We start from the raw sequence: 22,775 nt of genomic DNA on the forward strand, positions 1-22,775 counted from the left end.
TTTTTTACAGTTTTTATAAAAGTGGAAAAAGTGGGAAAAAAAAACACATACACACACAAAAACACAAATAAGATAAAAAATAAAAAAGCCAAAAATAGTTGGTTTTATTTTTCTTCTCTCTCTCTCTCTATTGTCCGCTCTCTACTGTCCGCTCACTATTGTTCTATATCTATCGTTCTCTCTCTGTTTTATTTTTACTATGTTTTTGTATGTATTTGCTTTGCAGGTATGGTATGTTATACTGTAATGTTTGTTTTGTTGTTAACCATCATTTGCTTTGCAGGTACGCCATTCAGCTGCAGCATGGGTTTATTTATCTTGACAGCAACAGCGTTTGCTCCCACGATACTTAAAGCCGTGACTCCAGCGCTGTCGGAGTTGATTTTACCACCACAGTTTAAAAAAAAGAGCATATATGCTGAAGCATGGGGGCAGGGGTGGAGGAGCGATTCGCTCCTAACATTAGGGGTGGATTGCCCCCATGCTTCGGCATATATTTTTTTAGGCACAGATTGCAATGTTTTATTTTTACTATGTTTTATTGTATTTGCTTTGCATGTATGGTAAGTCTTACTGTTATACTGTAATTTTACCTTGTTTTGTTGTTAACCATCATTTGCTTAGCAGGTACGCCATTCAGCAGCACGGGTTTATTTATCTTGACAGCAACAGCGTTTGCTCCCATGATACGTAAAGCCGTGACTCCAGCGCTGTCAGAGGTGATTTCACCACCACAGTTAAAAAAAATGGTGCATGTATGCCCATCATTAGATGTGGGTGAATGAAGGGCGGTATTCTAATGGTGGGCATACCCACCGATCAATCCCACAGGCTGCATGAACAAAAGAACATTACAATGTATGCCAAACAAGGACCAGCAACGTACTGGCATGTTGCTGGACTTTGAGTGGTTATACCAGAATGATGCCTGCGGGTTTAAGTATCATCTTGGTATCATTCTTTTCAGCCAGAGGTCAGCTTTCATGTAAAAGCAATCCTAGCAGCTAATTAGCCTCTAGACTGCTTCTATAAGCAGTGGGAGGGAACATCCCCCCCCCCACCATCTTCCATGGGTTTCTCAGGCTCTCCTGTCTCAACAGGGAATGCGAGAATGCAGCCGGTGGTTCCACCAGCTGACCATAGAGCTGATCAGAGACCAGAATGGCTCCAAACATCTCTATGGCCTAAGAAACCGAAAGCTACAAGCATTTCATGACTTAGGTTTCGCCGGATATAAACAGCGCCATTGGGAAATTGGCAAAGCATTTTATCACACCGATCTTGGTGTGGTCAGATTTGAGGGCAGAGGAGAGATCTAGGGTTTAATACCCAAATTTTTTCAAAAAAGAGTACCTGTCACTACCTATTGCTATCATAGGGGATATTTACATTCCCTGAGATAACAATAAAAATGATAAAAAAAAATGAAAGGAACAGTTTAAAAATATAATAAAAAAGCAAAATAAATAATTAAAAATAAATAATTGAAAAAAAAAAAAAAAAAAAAAAAAAAAAGCACCCCTCTCGCAAGTGTCGGTCTGGTGTCATATGTAAACAGCAATTGCACCATGCATGTGAGGTATCACCGCAAACGTCAGATCGAGGGCAGTAATTTTAGCAGTAGACCTCCTCTGTAAATCTAAAATGGTAACCTGTAAAGGCTTTTACAAATGTATGTAGTTTGTCGCCGCTGCACGTTTGTGCGCAATTTTAAAACATGTCGTGTTTGGTATCCATGTACTCGGCATAAGATCATCTTTTTTATTTCATCAAACATTTGGGCAATTTAGTGTGTTTTAGTGCATTAAAATTTAAAAAAGAAGTGTGTTTTTTCCAAAAAAATTGTGTTTGAAAAATCGCTGCGCAAATACTGTCTGAAAAAAAAAATTGCATCATCCACCATTTTAATCTGTAGGGCCTTTGCTTTAAAAAATATATAATGTTTGGGGGGGTACATACTGTAGTAATTTTCTTGCAAAAAAAAAAAAAAATTTTCATGTAAACAAATAGTGTCAGAAAGGGCTTTGTCTTCAAGTGGTTAGAAGAGTGGGTGATGTGTGACATAAGCTTCTAAATGTTGTGCATAAAATGCCAGGACGGTTCAACCCCCCCCCCCTTTTTGAAAAGTAGACACCCCAAGCTATTTGCTGATAGGCATGTTGAGACCATGGAATATTTTATATTTTGTCACACGTTTTGGGAAAATTACACTTTTTCTTTTTTTTTTGCACAAAGTTGTCACTAAATGATATATTGTTCAAACGTGGCATGGTTATATATGGGATTACACCCCAAAATGCATTCTGCTGCTTCTCCTGAGTACGGGGATACCTCATGTGTGAGACTTTTTGGGAGCCTAGCCGCGTACAGGACCCCGAAAATCAATCATCGCCTTCAGGATTTCTAAGGGTGTAATTTTTTTTTTTTAACAAGAAAAAGGGGTGTAAATTTTTGATTTCACTCCTCATTACCTATCACAATTTTGAAGGCCATAAAATGCCAAGATAGCACAAAACCCCCCAAAATCACCCCATTTTGTAAAGTAGACACCCAAAGCTATTTGATGAGAGGCATGTTGAGTATGGAATATTTTATATTTTGCCACAAGTTGCAGGAAAATGTATTTATTTATTTTTTGCACAAAGTTGTCACTAAATGATCTATTGCTCAAACATGCCATGGGCATATGTGAAATTACACCCCAAAATACATTTTGCTTTTTTTTCTGAGTACGGGGATACCACTTGTGTGAGACTTTCTGGGAGCCTAGCTGTGTACAGGACCCCGAAAACCAATCACCGCCTTCAGGCTTTCTAAGGGCATAAAATGGTGATTTCACTTCCTTTCTACCTATCACAGTTTCGGAGGCCATGAAATGTCAAGATAGCACAAAACCCGCACAAATGACCCCATTTTGGAAAGAAGACACTTCAAGCTTTCTGCTGAGAGGCATGTTGTGTCCATGGAATATTTGATATTTTGCCACAATTTTCAGGAAAATTACAATTTTTTTTCTTTTTTTTTTTGTTTACACAAAGTTGTCAAACATGGCATGGTTATATGTGGAATTACACTCCAAAATACATTCTGCTGCTTTTCCTGTGTACGGGGATACCACATGTGACTTTTTGGGCGCCTAGCCGCGTAAAGGACCCCAAAAACCAATCACCGCCTTCAGGATTTCTAAAGGCGTAAAATTGTGATTTTACTCCTCACTACCTATCACAGTTACGGTAGCCCTGAAATGTCCAGATAGCACAAACCCCCCCAAATGACCCCATTTTGGACTGTAGACACTCCAAGGAAAGTGCTGAGAGGCACAAATTTTGAAAAGTCTTTTTCCGTTTATATCGCAAAAAATCAAAATGGCAGAGGCAATCAAATACCATAAAAAAAAACCAAGGGAAAAAAAGGACGCAAATTTCGTTTGGGTACAGCATTGCATGACCACGCAATTACCAGTTAAATCAGCATAGTGCCAAATTGTAAAAAGTGCTCTGGTCGTTGAGCAGCCAAATCCTCCAGGCCTGAAGTGGTTAGAGTAAATGTATCTATATATCACTGAATGCAGACAACGTTCTGAATAATGCTGGAGACAATAGAAGTCACATGGCATAGCTGTTTTCTGATTTCTAGAGACAGTTACAGGTTTTCATGATAAAAAAATCTCTTTTTCTGCCTATTAGGCCTCATTTACATGGACGCTGAGGCCTGTATACTATGAGTGGGCCATTTTTTTTAGCATTCCTGGACTCCAAATGCTGTATGCAGGCAGCCCATTTAAGTCAATTAGAATACAGTACAGCGCAGACACAGCTTCTTGTAATTCTGGGGTAGATTTACTACAACTGGTGCAGCTGTGCATGGTAGCCAATTAGCTTCTAACCTCAGCTTGTTCAATTAAGCTTTGGCAATAAAACCTGGAAACTGGTTTCTATGCAGAAGTGAGCCTGATTTTGCAATCTCAATAAACTCCAATGTGACAGGCATGCAGAAGTGGGTGAGCAGCCCTCATTATACCATGGGGTTAATTTACTAAAGGCAAATCCCCTCTGCACTACAAGTGCACTTGGAAGTCCAGTCCCTGTAGATCTGAGGGGAAGATCTGAAATTAGGGGAATCTCTGCTGATTTTATTATCCAATCATGTACAAGCAAAAATGCTGTTTTTTTATTTTCCTTGCATGTCCCCCTCAGCTCTACAGTGACTGAACTTCCAAGTGCACAGTGGATTTGCCTTTAGTAAATAACCCCCACTGTCTACATTCAGACTAGGTTCAAATATATGTGAATTGGATACGGTTCACATTCAAAAAGGGTCCTTCCGGAGGTGAAGGGGATAGATACATATACTTTATATCACACATGTCATGCCCAGTATGGCAACATATGCACTACACAAGTAGATGATCACTCACCAACCATATCACACATAACATGCTTTGCTGCACTCTATCACAGAGAATATGTCTACGATCAAGCACAGCATAGCGCATGAAGCTTGAATTCACTGGCTCTACTTATATTTTCACTAGTCTTGATTTCTAGATAGACTGGCCTTGAATGGTGATGAATCTATATTTTTTCAATTCACTGTCCAGTTAAATGAGGTGACCTGACCTTCTAAGTATTTTGAAGGTAACTTGTCAAGGACAGAATTTCTCCATGAGCTAGGTGAGTTTTAAATCATTTAATCCTATTTACTTAAATGTTAAAACCTCTAAAATAATGGCCCCCCCTTCCCCCCTCTCCTTCCCCTCCCTCCCCAATCCCATAGCCGTCGACCTCCCTATTCTTCCTCTCACAGACCCTGCGAAACATGCAGAAAATGAATTAGGAGACAATGTTGTGGCAGCACACCCCTAATGGCCCTGGTAGATGAGTAGCTACTCAAGACATCTCACATTAGCTAAGCTTAGCAATGAGACTTGAGGAATGTACAAAACATTTTCAAACCAGGAATTGTACTTATATTTGTATTTGAAATATTTCCAAGGAGTCCTGGCTAGACTTGTTACCCCAAAGTTCTGATGTTATAGGTTGTAATCTGTACCAGGCTCCTTTACATATCTGAATACGTGAGAATTGTATTGTATCTTCTATCTTCTGTAATGTTGGATGAAATCTTTAATAAAACTCTTTATGGAAAAAAAAAATGACATCCACAAATAAATGCAAATGATTTATCGCTATGGATGTTTACAACATCTTTGGAATCCTATATAACGCACATGTGTACAACAATCAGAAGTGAACACAATATCCAGATTTTTGGAGATGTTTTTCTTTAAGTGATTAGTCATGTAGATTACATTTGGAGAAATTAATAACTATAAAGAACACATGGCTGTCCATTAAATGAGTACTTACAGGACGCACAGGCAATACACATTAGGCACTGTCTCACTGTCACGTAGCAGATAACTCCCATCCTTTCCAGCTTCACTCAAGAGCTTCTCTCCGATCTCACGACTAATCTTCCCATGATAAACTGACACAGTATCCATTTCTATGCAGAAGAAGAAAGAATATTTTTGCTGCTGAGTGAATATAGAGAAAGGTTAATTGAACTCCTCAAGCCTATAGACACACAAAATAATGCAGACTGATGCAGGATTTCACACCTAGTACTGTAGTGTCAAAAATGACATGAAACTCCTCCCAAACACCAGCTTCTGTGTGAAACAGATCATTACTTAATCTAAGCTACAGTATAAGAACAGTATGCCAAATATTCTAAAAATAACAATATTTCCATCCCATTTAAAGCATTATGGAAATAAACACAAGCGTAAGGTGCTTATGTGTGATTGGGTGCATCTGTATATAGTATAGTTCTCAAAAACGTGTTCTGTCTTGAAAAGAAAAACTGATGAGAAAGAGGAGATGGCTACTCCAAATGCTAGTTGCTTAGCTGCCATTCTGATCCAATGACTTAGATCATTTCCACTCACTGACCCAGAAAAAGTAAGCAAATCGCAAGTTCTGACTTTATTCTGCATGCTTGTTCCCATTCAGCCCCAGAAACAGCCATGCAAACAAAATTCTTAGAAGCAATGGCAGTTCTCTGATTTATTTTAGTAAATATTTCCTTTAACCTCCCTGGCGGTATGATTATTTCGGATTTTAGGTGCTGAAAGCAGTACAATTATTTTGCATGGAAATTTGGCATTTTATATTATAGGCCTGTAATTCTTAACAATAAAACACTTAAATCTGTCCACCAAGAGTCTAGTAGATATCCCGGGTATGAAGAAGTTTGAAACACAAAATCATAAATTATAATATAATAAATAAATATAAATAATTTAAAAAAAAATATATAATAAAAAATAAATTTCCCCACAATTCACTATCGCTCAATTCTGCAAGTGTTCTAATTTACTATCGCTGTTTTCTAGCTGGTCTAAAGCCACTTTTGATGTAAAGGGACACTTTTTGGTTGCTATGGACAATCTCAAGTTTCCAGGCAGAAAGAACAGTATATATAACATAAAACTGCATGCAGGGCATTGGACAAAGCACTGGGGACAAAAGGGATGTGAAATAATTTCATACAGTACTGTAATCTGTAAGATTACAGTACTGTATGTGTTATGATTTTTACATTTTGTTGAATTTGCTGCCAGGCTCCGCCCCCGTGCGTTGCAACGCTTGCAGGGAGCGGAGCCTGGCATAGAGAGGCTTCGGAGGAGGACAGAGCCCACGGACACTGCAGGGGGGACATCGCAGGATCCTGGGGACAAGGTAAGTATACCGCTCCCCAATCCTGCAATGCAATCCCGAGTGTGGCTCGGGGTTACCGCTAATGGTGCCGAAATTTAACCCCGAGCCACACTCGGGAATACCGTCATGGAGGCTACGCAGTGCTTCCCTAAATGTTCCTTGTGTATAGTACATTCACACTAGTGCATGTTTTGGAATTATTAAATGTATTTCATAAATACAATTATGATGTATTTGGATTGCATTTTTGGGGCATTTTTATGATCGGTTATTCTTAAGGCAATTTTATCCAGGTCTTATCCACAACCGTAAAATATTTCTGTATATGCAGTAAAGCATGCTTGTTATACTCACTGTGGAACATAAAGAGTTAATCCTAAGCATTGCGTAAATAGGCTGATCCTGTCTTCTCTGATCCCCCCCTTCTTCCACAGTCCCCAAACCATCTCCTGATAGAACAGAGCATTGGGGACATTCTGTACATGCTCAGTTTGGTGTGTATTGCTAGAGAGTTTTTTTTTTTGGGGGGGGGGGGGTGCATCAGCACTGTCCAGACAGAGGGTCAGGGGTCCTGTAGCCTTATAGGACAATCAGGGGAGAATGAAAACTCCTCCTACAAGCTTTACCAGTTCTTGGCTGGACAATGATAGAAGTCACAAGACTGCTATATACTGCTAATGAGAAAAGGTGTTTAGCAGTTTATATTTACTAAAATAATTGCATTTCCATGTTCTGTGTATTGTAGGAGACCAGATATAGTGAATGCAGGGTTCTGGGTTTAGTAACACTTTAATGTATGTTCTGTCACCCAATCAGTGGCGGCTGGTGCTCAAAATTTTTGGGGGGGCACAAACAAACTGAAAAATTCCAAAAAATTCTGAAACAAAAATGTGCAGCCACTGTGCCCCTCATATGCAGCCACTGTGCCCATCACATGCAACCCATGTGCCCATGAAATGCAGCCACTGTGCCCCATCAAATGCAGACACTGTGCCCATCATATGCAACATGTGTGCCTATGAAATGCAACCACTGTGCCCATGAAATGCAACCACTGTGCCCATGAAATGCAGCCACTGTGCCCATGAAATGCAGCCACTGTGTCAGTCATATGCAGCCTCTGTGCCCATGAAATGCAGCCACTGTGCCCATCATATGCAGCCTTTGTGCCCCATCAATTGCAGCCTCTGTGCCCCATCAATTGCAGCCACTGTGCCCCATCATATGCAGCCACTGTGCACCCCCGCCCACTGTCTGACAGACACTTACCCCATCTTGGTGGCGGGCCAGGCAGTGGGTGATGGCAGCGAGCTGTGGGATGGGTGGTGTGGGTCAGGCAATGGCTCCTGTGTGCTCCGTGCATCTCTTCTTCACTTCTGCTAGCTGGTCAATGGGATCGCCTGTGCCTTCAGCCAATCAGGTGACTGGTATTAGACCTGCACCTCCTGATCGGCAGAGAGGCGGTTCAGTGTTAGAAATGCAAATATTCATTTGCTTTTCTAATTTGCTTGGGTGGACTGCGAGCACAATGCTCTGGGCTCCAAGTCCACCTTTTTTTGAAGCCTATTAGAGCCTATGGCTCTTATCAGGTGCCGAAAAGGGCCCGGATGCCTGAATAGGGGGTGGCAGCGGCGGCCATGGATAGATTCATGCAATGCAATGCATGAATCTATCCATTTGTCATATAAGGGACAGTGTGACCGAGGGGGTGGCACCCCCTTTTATAAGCATAGCTACACAATCTTTGTTTTTTCTTTTTTTTGTAAACATGTGGAAATTAAAATTATAACTGAACTTAAAAAGATCTTCTGTAAAAAAAAAAAAAAAAAAAAAAGCATGAAGCAGAGTTACAGGGGATTGCAGAATCTCAGTCAGTGTGCATGCATAGGGTAGGCACCACATCTGTTTTTCAAAATCAGTTAACTTAACGGAGTGTGGTACATATGAAGTTCAAAAGGCAGCAATCTTGGATATTCCTGACCTTTGCGAGTCTACAAGTGAGTAAGTGACACATCCTGCCTACTTTCATACTCTCCAGCACTCCTCTTCTGAACACACTGTCCACTAAAACACTTCAACATTTCATGTAATACAAAAATACAGAAAAAAATCAAAACATAATACATATGCATATTAAACACTAAATCAATAAAAATCAAAGAAATATATATATATGGATTCTTATACTAGAGAAAAGTCCATTAATGCAGATATAAATTCCTATAATAGTAAAAAGTCCAAAAGGGACCAAATGTGAAAAAACAATTAAATACACAGGGGCCTATTTACAAAAGCCCCAGAAATGTGAAAAAATCATTTACAGTATATACAGTGGGGGCAGAAAGTATTCAAACCCCCTTAAATTTTTCACTCTTTGTTATATTTCAGCCATTTGCTAAAATCATTTAAGTTCATTCTTTTTCCTCATTAATGTACACAGAGCACCCCATATTGACAGAAAAAACACAGAATTGTTGACATTTTTGCAGATTTATTAAAAAGAAAAACTGAAATATCACATGGTCCTAAGTATTCAGACCCTTTGCTCAGTATTTAGTAGAAACCCCCTTTTGATCTAATACAGCCATGGGTCATTTTGGTAAAGATGCAACAAGTTTTTCACACCTGGATTTGAGGATCCTCTGCCATTCCTCCTAGCAGATCCTCTCCAGTTCTGTCAGGTTGGATGGTAAACGTTGGTGGACAGCTATTTTTAGGTCTCTCCAGAGATGCTCAATTGGGTTTAAGTCAGGGCTTTGGCTGGGCCATTCAAGAACAGTCATGGAGTTGTTGTGAAGCCACTCCTTTGTTATTTTAGCTGTGTGCTTAGGGTCACTGTCTGGTTGGAAGGTAAACCTTCGGCCCAGTCTAAGGTCCTGAGCACTCTGAAGAAGGTTTACGTCAGGGATATCCCTGTACTTGGCAGCATTTATCTTTCCCTCGATTGCAACCAGTCATCCTGTCCCTGCAGCTGAAAAACACCCCCACAGCATAATGCTGCCACCACCATGCTTCACTGTTGGGACTGTATTGGACAGGTGATGAGCAGTGCCTGGTTTTCTCCACACATACCACTTACAATTAAGTCCAAAAAGTTCTATCTTGGTCTCATCAGACCAGAGAATCTTATTTCTCACCATCTTGGAGTCCTTCAGGTGTTTTTTAGCAAACGCCACGCAGGCTTTCATGTGTCTTGCACTGAGGAGACGCTTCCGTCAGGCCACTCTGCCATAAAGCCCCGACTGGTGGAGGGCTGCAGTGATGGTTAACCTTCTACAACTTTCTCCCATCTCCCGACTGCATCTCTGGAGCTCAGCCACAGTGATCTTTGGGTTCTTCTTTACCTCTCTCACCAAGGCTCTTCTCCCCCGATAGCTCAGTTTGGCCAGACGGCCAGCTCTAGGAAGGGTTCTGGTCATCCCAAACGTCTTCTATTTAAGGATTACGGAGGCCACTGTGCTCTTAGGAACCTTAAGTGCAGCAGAATTTTTTTTTGGAACCTTGGCCAGATCTGTGCCTTGCCACAATTCTGTCTCTGAGCTCTTCAGGCAGTTCCTTTGACCTTATGATTCTCATTTGCTCTGACATGCACTTTGAGCTGTAAGGTCTTATATAGACAGGTGTGTGGCTTTCCTAATCAAGTCCAATCGGTACAATCAAACACAGCTGGACTCAAATGAAGGTGTAGAACCATCTCAAGGATGATCAGAAGAAATGGACAGCACCTGAGTTAAATATATGAGTGTCACAGCAAAGGGTCTGAATACTTAGGACCATGTGATATTTCAATATGGGGGGTGCTGTGTGTACATTAATGAGGAAAAAAATGAACTTAAATGATTTTAGCAAATGGCTGCAATATAACAAAGAGTGAAAAATTTAAGGGGGTCTGAATACTTTCCGTCTCCACTGTAAATTAAGTATAATCCTTCTGCTGTAGTTGTCCTTCCATTTCTTTTCCCCTGGCTGGCTGAGGACAGAGCTATTGGCCTTTAGTAAATCAACCCCCTGTATATCATAGTTTCCTGGTGCATCATCGCAGCATACATTTGGGTTGTGACTCCGCCCCCACAACCTAACAGGACTGGTTAACTATAAATCAAAGATAGACCCGGCTCAAAGCATTCTCCTTTTTTTCCTCACCTGATCAAGACTGGAGTCACGAGGTATCCCCCAGCCAGTTTCTGCCTCTCCTGGGTGGAAGTCCTTCCTATACAGCCTCTAAATTAAGCTATATAGTTGGAGCCCCATTCTGGTGGACTGGGGGGGCATATTTCTGCCTCTCCTGGGCGGAAGTCCTTCCTGTACAGCCACTAAATGAGCTATATGGTTGGAGCCCCATTCTGGTGGTGCAGGCTTCTCAAACAAGCTTTAACGTAAGTGACAGCATTTCCATTTGCTTTCCATATGCTTTTTACTTCTTTTCTCTGTGTTATGGGCATTTGCCATTTCCAAGATGGCTGCAGTACAAGTACACTCTGAGCATGAGAGGCAGGAAGTGATGTGACCTCTGTGTTTCCTGGTTAGAGCTTTTCCAGGATGGTGATCTGATCATGCTCAGGCATTGATATCATCGCTAATGGCAAATGTGAGTTCTAAATGGTTTTATGGCATTTTTGGGCAACAAATGTTGGAGCTCTCTACTCATGTATGCTGGATGCTTATGTGGTCATTTTTTGCAGGTATGTTTTCCCATTTTATGGCATTCACCTGTGTTTTTCCTACCCTGTTTCCCCGAAAATAAGACCTAGTGTGATTGTCGGTAATGGCTGCAATATAAGCCCTACCCCCCCAATAAGCCCTACCCTGTTCCCCCGAAAATAAGCCCTACCCTGAGAATAAGACCTACAAGGACTTTAACTAGGGCTTATTTGGGGGGTAGGGCTTATATTGCAGCCATTACCGACAATCACACTAGGTCTTTATAAGCCCTACCCCCCCAATAAGCCCTACCCTGTTCCCCCCAAAATAAGCCCTACCCTGAGAATAAGACCTACAAGGACTTTAACTAGGGCTTATTTGGGGGGTAGGGCTTATATTGCAGACATCACCGACAATCACGCTAGGTCTTATTTTCAGGGAAACAGGGTATCTCTTTCTCAGTGTTGCTCTAGGATCATCGTGCTCTTTATGGCCTTCACCTGGGCTCTTCCTATCCCCTTTTTTATGCTTGCTTTAGGATCACTGTGTTGGGCTTAGTTTCCACTAGTGCAACTTGTCACTGCAAAGTCACATGTCAAGCCCTACCCCATAATTTCCAATGAGTACCGTTCATATCTGTGTTCATAGACCTTAAGAATACACAGGCATTGCTTCAAGTCGCATCAAATTGCAGCAAAATCTTGCGACTTTCAGGTCGCAATAGTGGAGACTTAGCTTATGCTGTTTTTCATTTCAGTCTGCTGCTTTGCTCTGTTTTTATAGGAAACGCTGTCCAGCCAGACCACCCATTGCTTTTAAGGTATAGGGATTAGGTAAGTAGTGAAGATTGAGAAAAAGAGAGCCAATATCTATAGTCCTGTAAGGACTACAAGATGGAGGGAGCCTTCTGACGGTCAAGACAAAGTCACCATCTAAGAACAGACATTGAGGCAATGTTGATTAAACTCATCATTTCACCCCTCATTATCATTGCTCCCTGTTTACAAACATCACAAGTTACCAGCCCTAATAGTCGCTGCGTTTTGTGGTGGAAGGTCATTTGGTCATTTGCCTGCCAAGCTAGTATGTCAAATCTGCCTGGATCAAGCACTATACAGCCCTGCAAGGACCTGAAGGTGAAGAGATCCTGTTAAAAGCCAGAACAGTCACCGTTCAAAGCACAGACATACAGGCAACATTGATCAATGTCATCTTCTCACCTCTCATTTTGTTTGCTCCCCCTTTACGAACACCACAGATTACCAGCCCTAATGGTTGCTGCATTCGTGGTGGAAAGTCATTGCTCGACAAGCTATAGTGCATAAATTGCCTAGCACCTCCAACCAGAACCAGTAGGTGGTGTCCAAATAGGAAAACTTGCACAAGCTTTGAAGATTGCCCAATAGAGACTTTTTTGCAAGGACAGCTAAGGATGCAATTGCCTGGGTTGAAGTGGAGGAAACTGTCCACAAGGTTAGAAAGTACTAAATTCCTTCACTGAACAACTGGAAGAGTTAATCCAGGAAGAATTGAAGGGGTCAGAGAAAAATGCCCCTTATAAACAGGCTGTCAAAACTGTATACCCTGAAAAAGCTAGAGGTCAACCTGCTGCAGTCTTCTCCGATGATGGATGCATCATGAATGTAGCTGGCAAGACATGGCACATTTAAGGAGGCTCTAGTCCGAAAATTAGATCTAGATCTGAAGTGCTCCTTCATACTGTAGCATCTGTAGGTGCTGGCACACCAGCAATAACCAGCCCATGTGCTGAATGAGTCTTAATGGGAGTGGTTTCATAATTATCAACCAGCTGCTGTACCTGCAGGACTCTGAGGAAAGTGGCAGGGTCTGCATCCCTTTAGACGTGATTCCCTTTTGGGAGTATCTTATCAAAAATGAAATTTTTATTGTGGTGGATGCCAAAGAATCTGACTTTTATCTTGGTGCAGACTTCTGGGAAATTATGTTTAGGGGGGTGTTCTGTACACATTCTGTGTGCAGAGCACCTCCAGATGGTCATGTTTAATTGTATTTTACAGAAAACTGCAGCCCTGAAAAAAATAAGCCCATCTGGAAGAAGTGAAGAGACAAGGTGGTAACAGCTTTGTAAGAGCTGAAACTGGCGGCATACTCTGTGGTGGATGTGTCAGACATTAATTGATGTTTTTCAAGAGCGGTGTTCCCCGCAGTCAGGGCAAGGAGTGCATTATGGCTGAAGCCTTGGTTGGTGGATCCCGCCAAAAAAAAAAAATGGTGCAAGACACCAGAACACAGATCCAATCTACTTGGGAGTAGACAGCATACAGCCACCTCAAGGGTGACCATTAGCAGGTTAGGGCGAATATCATCTGACAAAAAGTAGAAAATTCAAAGGTCCACCATACAGGTGGCGACTCCCAAGTAGACACCAGGAGGCAAAATCCTACGGACCGGGAAAAAGATTAGTAAACCAACTGGGGAAGTATCCAATCTTCATTATTGAAGCCTTAAAGCTCTAAGACTCCTGTCTTGGGAGAACAGCGGAAGTCCCTTTTAAGGGTGCACTAATCCTGGGGGTGCATGTGCAAAACTTTATGCACACACCTGGAGGGAAAACCTTCAGGATCAGTGGGCCATATCAGGTATATTGGCGTGACATTGGCGGAAGTTTAAGGGAGGTCCGCCTTTCTGGTACAATATTTTTTATTGAAAAAGTATGACATGACAAACTCACCTACGCAGGGGCATAATTCAATGAGCATACCGATCATATGACATTGACAGGTGGGAAGTCCACCTTTCAATCTCTTCCAGTCAGCCAGGCTACCAGAGTTGACAGGAAAGTAAAAGATTCTGTTCCAGTTTGTAGCTGGAAAGAAAGAAAAAAAACAAGCAATCGTGAAGGTTCCAGTTACCCATAGGAGATGAAGATTCAGTTCACCTCTGTATCTAGCAAAAAATAAAAAATGAAAACCAGGTAATCTGTGCCCAGTGCTAAAGTTAAAAAAAAAATAAAAAATTGACAAGCAGCACAGGAAGTTAGTCGTGCAAGATGGAGAACCTCCAATCAATTATATTCATAAATCTGGGAGACTGGAATCTCCTGTAGATTTATCAGACACCTACTTGTCCCAATTCATCCTCAATTTCTCTGCCAGCGGAGTTCCTCCCCTTCGATCTGTACATCTCTCCCAGGGCATTCACAAAGGTCTGAAGTTTCTTCCAGCAGAACAGTGCCGGAGTATCCTTTGCTCTTCGTAACTGACCAACTATTCTCAGATGAAATATTATCACATCAGACCCCAGCTAGAAAGGTTGGGGGACTCATTTCAAAGACCAGGCTGCTTAAGGTCATGGGATGTTAAGCTTATGAGGAATAGTATTGAATTTCTTGAATCGAGTAGTGTTCAAAGCACTTCTGTCATTCACTCCTTTTAGCAAGATTTATACTGTGCCTAGGCAGCAGTGGAAGGGTAGAATTCTTAAGCTGTTAGTGGAGCTTCCTGTATAAATAATTGCAAATGTACCATTTTGGCTTAGCAGGCTCTAGTGTCTTTTTCTCCTACTCTTAAGCATTGAATCACCACTGCCCCTTCCAGTGATAACAGATTCGCTCTCTCATGGACAGTTTTGCCATCCAGCTTCAAGAGACTACTTTTGATGGCATGGAAGTTGAGAGGCAGTGGCTACCAAGTCAAGTATGCTCAGTGCAGGTAGTGCCTACCTTGTGTCAAACCAGAGAGGTCTTCATGAAAAAGATTTATCCTAAGAATAGGGGAAAATGATAATGATGCAGATCTCACACAGCAAAAGCCTGGAGTCCTTTATCACCTAAACCAGCCAAGGTTCCACAGTTCTTACAACTGGGGCTGAACAGGGGCCTATGTTCAAATATGCTTAAAGCTCGAAGTTCACCTTTGTCTGCACTTGCAGGGGTTCAAGGAGTCCTTAACCCTTAGTGATGCAATTCTTAAAAGGCTTGCATGAAGTTATAGGCCTCCCAGGAAACCATTGTTCCCTATGTGGAACTTGCTTATGGTCCCCATTTCTATCAAAGACTCATTTCTATCCTACAGAATTGACTACACTCTGCAAACCCTAAAGACCGTATTTCTGGTTGTTACAACCTTTGTGAAGAAGGATGTCAGAACTGCAGGCTTTGCACTTAAGGAGCCTCACTTAACATTATACCCGGACAGAACAGAATAGTCCTAAAACTCCAGACTGCTTTTATCCATGGGGTGTCTTTCTCCTTCCAATTTAACCAGGAAGTCAATTTCCCATCTTTTTTGGTTGAGTGGGAACCACATCCCCTGTAGGTTGAGCTAACGATGGTGACCTGCTTGGCAGCTACCCTTTCATTCAGGAAAGCTGAAATATGTACTTGGTTCCAGCATGGCTTAAGGCAGGGTCAGTCAGCATCAACATGTTCAGTCACCTCCTAGATTGTTAAGACAATTAAAAGAGCCTACTCTTCAAGGCCTTCCTGTTTTGAAGGTCTTGAGAGTACATTTAACTAGGGCAGTGCCAGCTCTGTGGACAGCTCAGCACTGAGTGTCTCCTGAGGGTCCACCCAGGACACCTTCATTACACTTTTATAGGTGAACCCGGCTCGTGACATTAAAATTTGGAAAAATTCATGGTGCATACTTGCGCTACTGATGATTACAAAATTTTTCCTGCACCCTCCCATATGGAGAGTTAGTCCCCATATGTATGCTGCCATGATGCACCAGGAAAACGGAAAATTGTATACTCACCTTTCCATAATTTTCCTTTCCTGGTGCATCTTCATGGCAGCATACAGATACCCACCCAAAGGGTGAGAGTTACAGAGAATGCTGTGAGCCGGGTCTGTCTTTGATTTATAGTTAACCAGTCCTATCAGGTTGTGGGGGCGGAGTCACAACCCATATGTATGCTGCCATGAAGATGCACCAGGAAAGGAAAATTACGGAAAGGTGAGTATACAATTTTTCCGTTTTTTGGTCACTTTTTGGACGTTATAAGAATTTATATCTGCATTAATGTACTTTTCACTAGTATAAGAATCTGTATATATTTGCTTTTTTATTGGTTTGGTGTATAATATGCACATGTATTATGTTTAGCGCCATTTTTTTCTGTATTTTTGTTTTTTTCCATTAGCTTAACTAAAGATTAACGACTTAGATTAACAAAATTTTGAAGACACGTCATATTAGGCACGCATACCTGGATACAGTGATGCTCTGGATTACATTTAACCTAACAGTGTGCCCGTTCTTGAATAGACTGAATACAGAAGTGTGCACTGGTGCAGTGGCTGCAGGTGCATACCTCCCAACATTTTGAGATAGGAATGAGGGACACCTACTAGCAAACGTATGTAGGCATAGTACACGCCCCCTGCCACACCCTCTTAAAAGAGTATTAACCAAAACAAAGGTCAATTAAATCCACAAGAGCTTTTTTTTTACCACTACTATTCCTTTTTATTGGCTTTTAAAATTTACAAATGCACCAATTTAGAATTTGGATGAAAGTTTTAGCACTGGAAAACACTTTTTGAAAGATAAAAAGTGCATTTTTTTATATACAACTATATGGATCAGACCAAAATGAGGGACAAATGAGGGGGAACGAGGAACAGAGGGACATTGTTCCAAATCAGGGACAGTCCCTCGAAATCAGGGACAGTTGGGAGCTATGCAAGTGTATAAACGTGATCTGGTGCAACAGCAAAGAATAAAGAAGTGCAGGTCCAAGCAGTGGCAGCGAGTAAATGTGCACATCAGTACAGTGCTGGTGAGTGAATGTTGGTGGGCAATGGTGCTGTGGCAATGAGTAAGTGCCCAGAAGTGCAATGCCAGCACAGTGAATAAGTGCATGTCAGTGCAATGTCAGCGAGTGAAAAAGTGGGCGTTGGTGTGGTGGCAACAATTTAATAAGTGTCAGTCGGTACAGTAGCAGCAAGGGGGGTCATGTGGGTGTCATGGTAAAGGGGCATAGGAAGCAGTTTTGGTAGTGTGGTGGTGACAGCACGGTAGGAAACAGTTGTGTACAGGCATGGCCATGAGAGTGGGCTGGGGAGCAGTTTTGCAGATGTGTTCTTTTCTTTTCAATTTTTTTTTTGGTTTTCAAGCACTTTACAAAAAAAACAAGATATTAACATAAGAACACACGTAAATTATAGGTTCATAGAGTTTAGGGAAGTACACACAACCAGCTCAAAAATGGATGAAATGACAGAGTTCACTTTACAGTGTTAATGTATACAAACCGTTATAGAAAGCGAACCTAAACTTAGTTCACAACTGACCTAAATAACAAAGAGCAAGAGTTCTGTAACTTGAAGTGGTCAAGAGTGATTAACTGGAACACAGTTTGATGTCGGTCAAAGATAATCAACAAGAGTTCACCTAGTATCAACAGGATAATAAGAGTAGTGAAGAACATGAGAAAGAAAGAGGGAAAAAGAGGGAAAAAGGGAAGGATAGTAAGGGGGAAGAATTCTAGGAAGGAGAAGGAATAAAGTGGGGATCCTGGGGGTTTGGTTGGCTATAGCAGGAAGTTGATGGCCCTGCGTTCCTTTCTATGCATATTTTTTTTTGGTACGCGGTAACATGATAAAGTCAAATTACAAAGTTCTGATAGCAGAAAATAAAGGAATTTGAGTTTGACGCATCTAGTAGTTTACAGATGCCACCACAGATTAATTCACCCTATCAGGTCTGATTTATTATACCTATGCATTTTTAGTGCTTTTTGCATTTTGCAGATTTGCACTACAGAATGTGTTCCATAGGAAACCATGTTAAATGGACTGTAGTGCAAATCTGTAAAATGCAAAAAGCAGTAAAAATGCATAGATGTGAATCAAGCCTCAGATCACCAGCCTGTGTTGTATAAGAAGGCTACAATATCAATGGGTAAAGAGGGTAGAACAGCCCCAGTGCTCTGCTACCTACCCTCATTTTGTCTCTCTGCATTGTAAACATCACACTGACACAATATTTGGGGTATAGCACAGATCCCCCCATCACAGCCCCCTCATCACAGATTCCCCCAGTCTCAAACTCCTCATCACAGTCCCTTACATCATAGCCCCCCATCACAGACCCCTCATCACAGATCCCTGCTATCACAGACTCCTCCATCATATCCCCCCTATCACAGACCCCTCGATCAAATCCCCCCATCACGGATCCCTCATCACAGCCCCCCATCACAGATCTCCCAATCACAACCCCCCCTCCATAACAGCCCCATCCATAACAGCCCCCTCCATCACAGTTCCCCCATCACAGTTCCCCCATCACAGACCCCCCATCACGGACCCCCTCATCACAGACCCCCTTATCACAGCCTCTCCCCATCACAGTCCTCTCTCGATATTACAGTCTGTCTCTTCCAAACCATTGTAGCACCCCCCCCCCCCACTTTATTCACACAAGACGGGAAGCACACCAGGTATGAACTTTTCATGTTAAAGGCGGGTGATTGATTGCTGGAACCACCCTGCTACCTAGCAACCAATCACCAGTCATCTTAAAATGGATGTCAACCTGATTCATGAAATTTGAGCTGGCACATATATCTGCATTTTTTCCTTATCTCTTGAAAGCCCTAAGTCCCGTGGCTTTCTCCTACTCTGTTCTTCTGTTATCAGCATGATAATCTCCGACAAGTTCTCTGTCAACTGTGATAAAACCAGCCTGAAATTTGTGTTGGGGTGGGTGCTCTAAATATATTAGCAGAGAGCTGGTCTATTCACAGTACAGCTTTGCAAGTCTCTGCCTATGTGGAGTGGGTATCTATTTACTCGGTGTAACATCATCTTTTATATTTTCCAAAAAAACAAAATGGGTTATGTATTGTGTTCTTTTTGCAGTAAACTTCAAAAAAGTGTATCTTTTAAAAAAAAACTGTGTTTGAAAAACCGCTGCGTAAATACCGTGTGACATAAATTGCAACACCCACCAACTTATTCTCTAGGGCTTCTGCTTTTAAAAAATATATAACGTTTGGGGGTTCTAAGTAATTTTTCCAGCAAAAAATACTGATTGTTACATGTAAACAAAAATCCAGAAAAAGATTGGTCTGGAAGTGGATATAAAACAAGTATATTAGCCATATGAAATACTGTACATGTTATACAGAAATGGTAAACCATAAAGTAAAACTAAAAATAATATATGAATTTCTTTTTAAAGTAACATTTTAATTTTTTTTATGCAGCTAAATCTGGCCAGAAAAGTGACAAAATTAGGGGTTAAAACAAATAACAGTCACAGGGGTGCAGGGGCAGTTGTAACATTTTTTGTTTAAAGGGGAACTGAGCAATCAAAGCCCCTCGGTTCTTGGTCTTCAGTGAGCAGGGATTTGGTGACTATAAGTCACCAGCTCTATGCTTTGCTCCTCCAGCATTTCACTTGAGTGCTGGGATGTGAAGGGCTGGGAAAATCGCTTGTAAAATACACCCCCCTTAGCATTTCTAGCCATGGCCATCTGGAGGAAGGGCAGATGATTCATGTAGCATTTATTTCCTGGAATCCACCTGCCCTTACCTCAAGCATTCAGGCAGGAGGGCATAAAAAAATCCTGCTGCAGTGGCGGCTGGTGCTCAAAATATTTGGGGGGGGAGGGCGCAAACAAACTGAAAATTCTGAAAAAAAAACCCCATCAATTGCAGCCAATTGCAGATCAAATGCTGCTACTGTGCCCATCAAATGCTCCCACTGGGCCCCCCCCGGCAGGCGGTGTCCTCCATGCTCCTCCATGTCCTCGATGTCTTCTTCTCTCCTCCTCCCTTCCTTTCCTATGATTGGATGCCTGATAGGCGTCTAATCACAGCGCCTGTTGCTTCAGCCAATCAGATGACGGGTAACAGACCCGGCAGAGAGGCAGTTCGGTGTTAGGAAAGCGAATATTCATTCGCTTTTCTAACACAGCTGGGTGAACTGTGAGTGCCAAGCATGGCACTGGCTGTTGACCTTTTTTGATGCCTATTAGAGCCTACGGCTCTAATTAGGTGCTTCAAAAACACCCCCGCCTCTGTGATTCCGGCGCCCGGCACCCAAAAAGCCGCTTGAATAGGGGGTGGCAGCGGCGGCCATGGATAGATTCATGCTATCCATGGATCTATCTATTGGTGATAGAGGGGGTGGCTGGAGAGGAGGGGCAACGCCCTTATGGACGCACCGCAACTGTGCAGGTGAAAAGAAATAAATGCTCCTGAAGACTCCTAGGATGTATGACATCATTTTAGCCTAGGCCAGAAACCAGAAAGCAACTGAAGAAATGTAAAAACAAAAGTTTAAAACAAATCTATATCATTCATCTTGCTATCTATTTACTAAGGCTGGCAGCATAAGGTTTAAAAATAGTTCATTTTGATTGCGATAGTTAAGGTCTGCTTTAGTCTGAGTGAATATTCTCTACTTATTTAGTAACTCATCCCTATTGTACATATTATATGGCAAAAATTTGGTGCATAATTTCACATTAGCCAGTTTATTAGGGAATTAATTGAAGGCTGTATCCAACGTGGTGTGAAAAAAAATTTAATAAATACTGATGGATATATACAATATGATTGCCTCTAATTATTTATTTCTTTGCCTAGATATAGTGACTCAAAATAATTTTCAGTGCTATACAAATTGCATTGTTTCATTCCTATCAGTCATTGTCCCCTAAATAGCTTTCTATATAACATCTTTACCTAGGACATACAGAAACATTCATGCTAGTTAGAGTGGAAGCTATTTAACCTACCAGTATGCTTTGGATTGGATTCCATTTGAACCTGGAAAAAATACCCACAAATGTAAGGATCCCTGAGCTCTTGCAGTCATTTATAGTGGCAGATGTTTCAAAAACTGATGACGAAATGATATGCTAAAAACCAAAAAGAGGAAACTGCAAATGTTTACTACAAAATCAAAAGAATTTCACTTCAATATACCTTTAAAAGGGAAGTTAGTCTTAAATTACAGAAGATACATGATATTTCCAAAAATATAGGGATGCCAGCCTTTACACACACATGAACTTTGAGCGAGTTTGGGGTGGAAGAACTTGACTGGCCTGCAGAGAGTCCTGACCTCAACCCAATAGAACACCTTTGGGATGAATTAGAGCAGAAACTGTGAGCCAGGCCTTTTCATCCAACATCAGTGCCTGACCTCACAAATGTGCTTCTGGAAGAATGGTCAAACGTTCCCATAGATACACTCCTAAACCTTGTGGATAGCCTTCCCAGAAGAGTTGAAGCTGGTATGGCTGCAAAGGATGGGCCAACTCAATATTGAACCCTACGGACGAAGACAGGGATGCCAGTAAAGCTCATGTGCGTCCAAATACTTTTGGTAATATAGTGTGTATATATTTGTCATATTTATGTATTCTTAGAGGTAACATCCATTTTTACCAACTGTTCCAAATCACACACAACAGAGTAGACAATTGCTTCTCTGACTTGAAATCATACCACAAACACTATGTATGTATATGGGCACATTTGTTAACTGTCCTTGATTTCGATAGACAGTCCCAATTTTTGAAGCTTTATTTCTAAAAAAAAAAAGTCCTTTTTCTACATGTTAAATTTCAATTCCTTCCAGGAACTAGTTTTGTTTTAATTAATATATTAGGGGAAACATTTAAAAAGATTGAAGAAATTCTGCTTACCAAATTGTAGAGCAACAACCACAGATGTAGAGTGTCACTGCAGTTAGGACTACGTGGCTGAACAGGTTTTGCATTCCCACAACCTCTGCACTGACTATGATGCTTTTTTATTTAATACTTGAGACCAAAGAGACATCTGGTAATCCTCACTAGGGATGAGCCGAACACCCCCCTGTTCGGTTTGCACCAGAACTTGTGAACAGGCAAAAAATTTGTTTGAACACGCGAACACCATTAAAATCTATGGGACACGAACTTGAATAATCAAAAGTGCTAATTTTAAAGGCTTATGTGCAAGTTATTGTCAAAAAAAGTGTTTGGGGACCTGGGTCCTGCCCCAGGGGACAAGGATCAATGCAAAAAAAGTTTTAAAAACGGCCGTTTTTTCGGGAGCAGTGATTTTAATAATGCTTAAAGTGAAACAATAAAAGTGTAATATCCCTTTAAATTTCGTACCTGGGGGGTGTCTATAGTATGCCTGTAAAGGGGCGCATGTTTCCCGTGTTTAGAACAGTCTGACAGCAAAATGACATTTCAAAGGAAAAAAAGTCATTTAAAACTACTCGCGGCTATTAATGAATTGTCGGTCCGACAATACACATAAAAGTTCACTGATAAAAAACAGCATGGGAATTCCCCACAGGGGAACCCCGAACCAAAATTAAAAAAAAAAATGACATGGGGGGGCCCCCTAAATTCCATCCCAGGCCCTTCAGGTCTGGTATGGATATTAAGGGGAACCCCGGCCAAAATTAA

The 22,775-nt window shown here is 41.5% G+C and overlaps 1 protein-coding gene across 5 annotated transcripts in view; it reads right to left on the reverse strand.

Moving 5' to 3' along the window:
* Window positions 1-22,775, reverse strand: part of SH2D1A (SH2 domain containing 1A) — a 200,683-nt gene that overhangs the window by 63,381 nt on the left and 114,527 nt on the right. The window contains exons 1-3 of one of the 5 annotated variants that reach the window (XM_073599416.1): window positions 21,105-21,182; window positions 14,080-14,214; window positions 5,370-5,508 (exon numbers count right to left, since the gene is read on the reverse strand). In XM_073599416.1, coding sequence (XP_073455517.1) covers window positions 5,370-5,508; window positions 14,080-14,214; window positions 21,105-21,129 — 299 coding nt within the window. In that variant the 5' untranslated portion in view covers window positions 21,130-21,182. Of the gene's footprint in view, window positions 1-5,369; window positions 5,540-5,623; window positions 5,770-14,079; window positions 14,215-21,104; window positions 21,230-22,775 lie in introns of those variants that run through there. The other 4 variants (XM_073599417.1, XM_073599418.1, XM_073599419.1 and 1 more) reach the window with 4 other exon arrangements.

Source organism: Aquarana catesbeiana, linkage group LG09 (assembly GCF_042186555.1).
Source record: "Aquarana catesbeiana isolate 2022-GZ linkage group LG09, ASM4218655v1, whole genome shotgun sequence".
Classification (NCBI taxonomy): domain Eukaryota; kingdom Metazoa; phylum Chordata; class Amphibia; order Anura; family Ranidae; genus Aquarana; species Aquarana catesbeiana.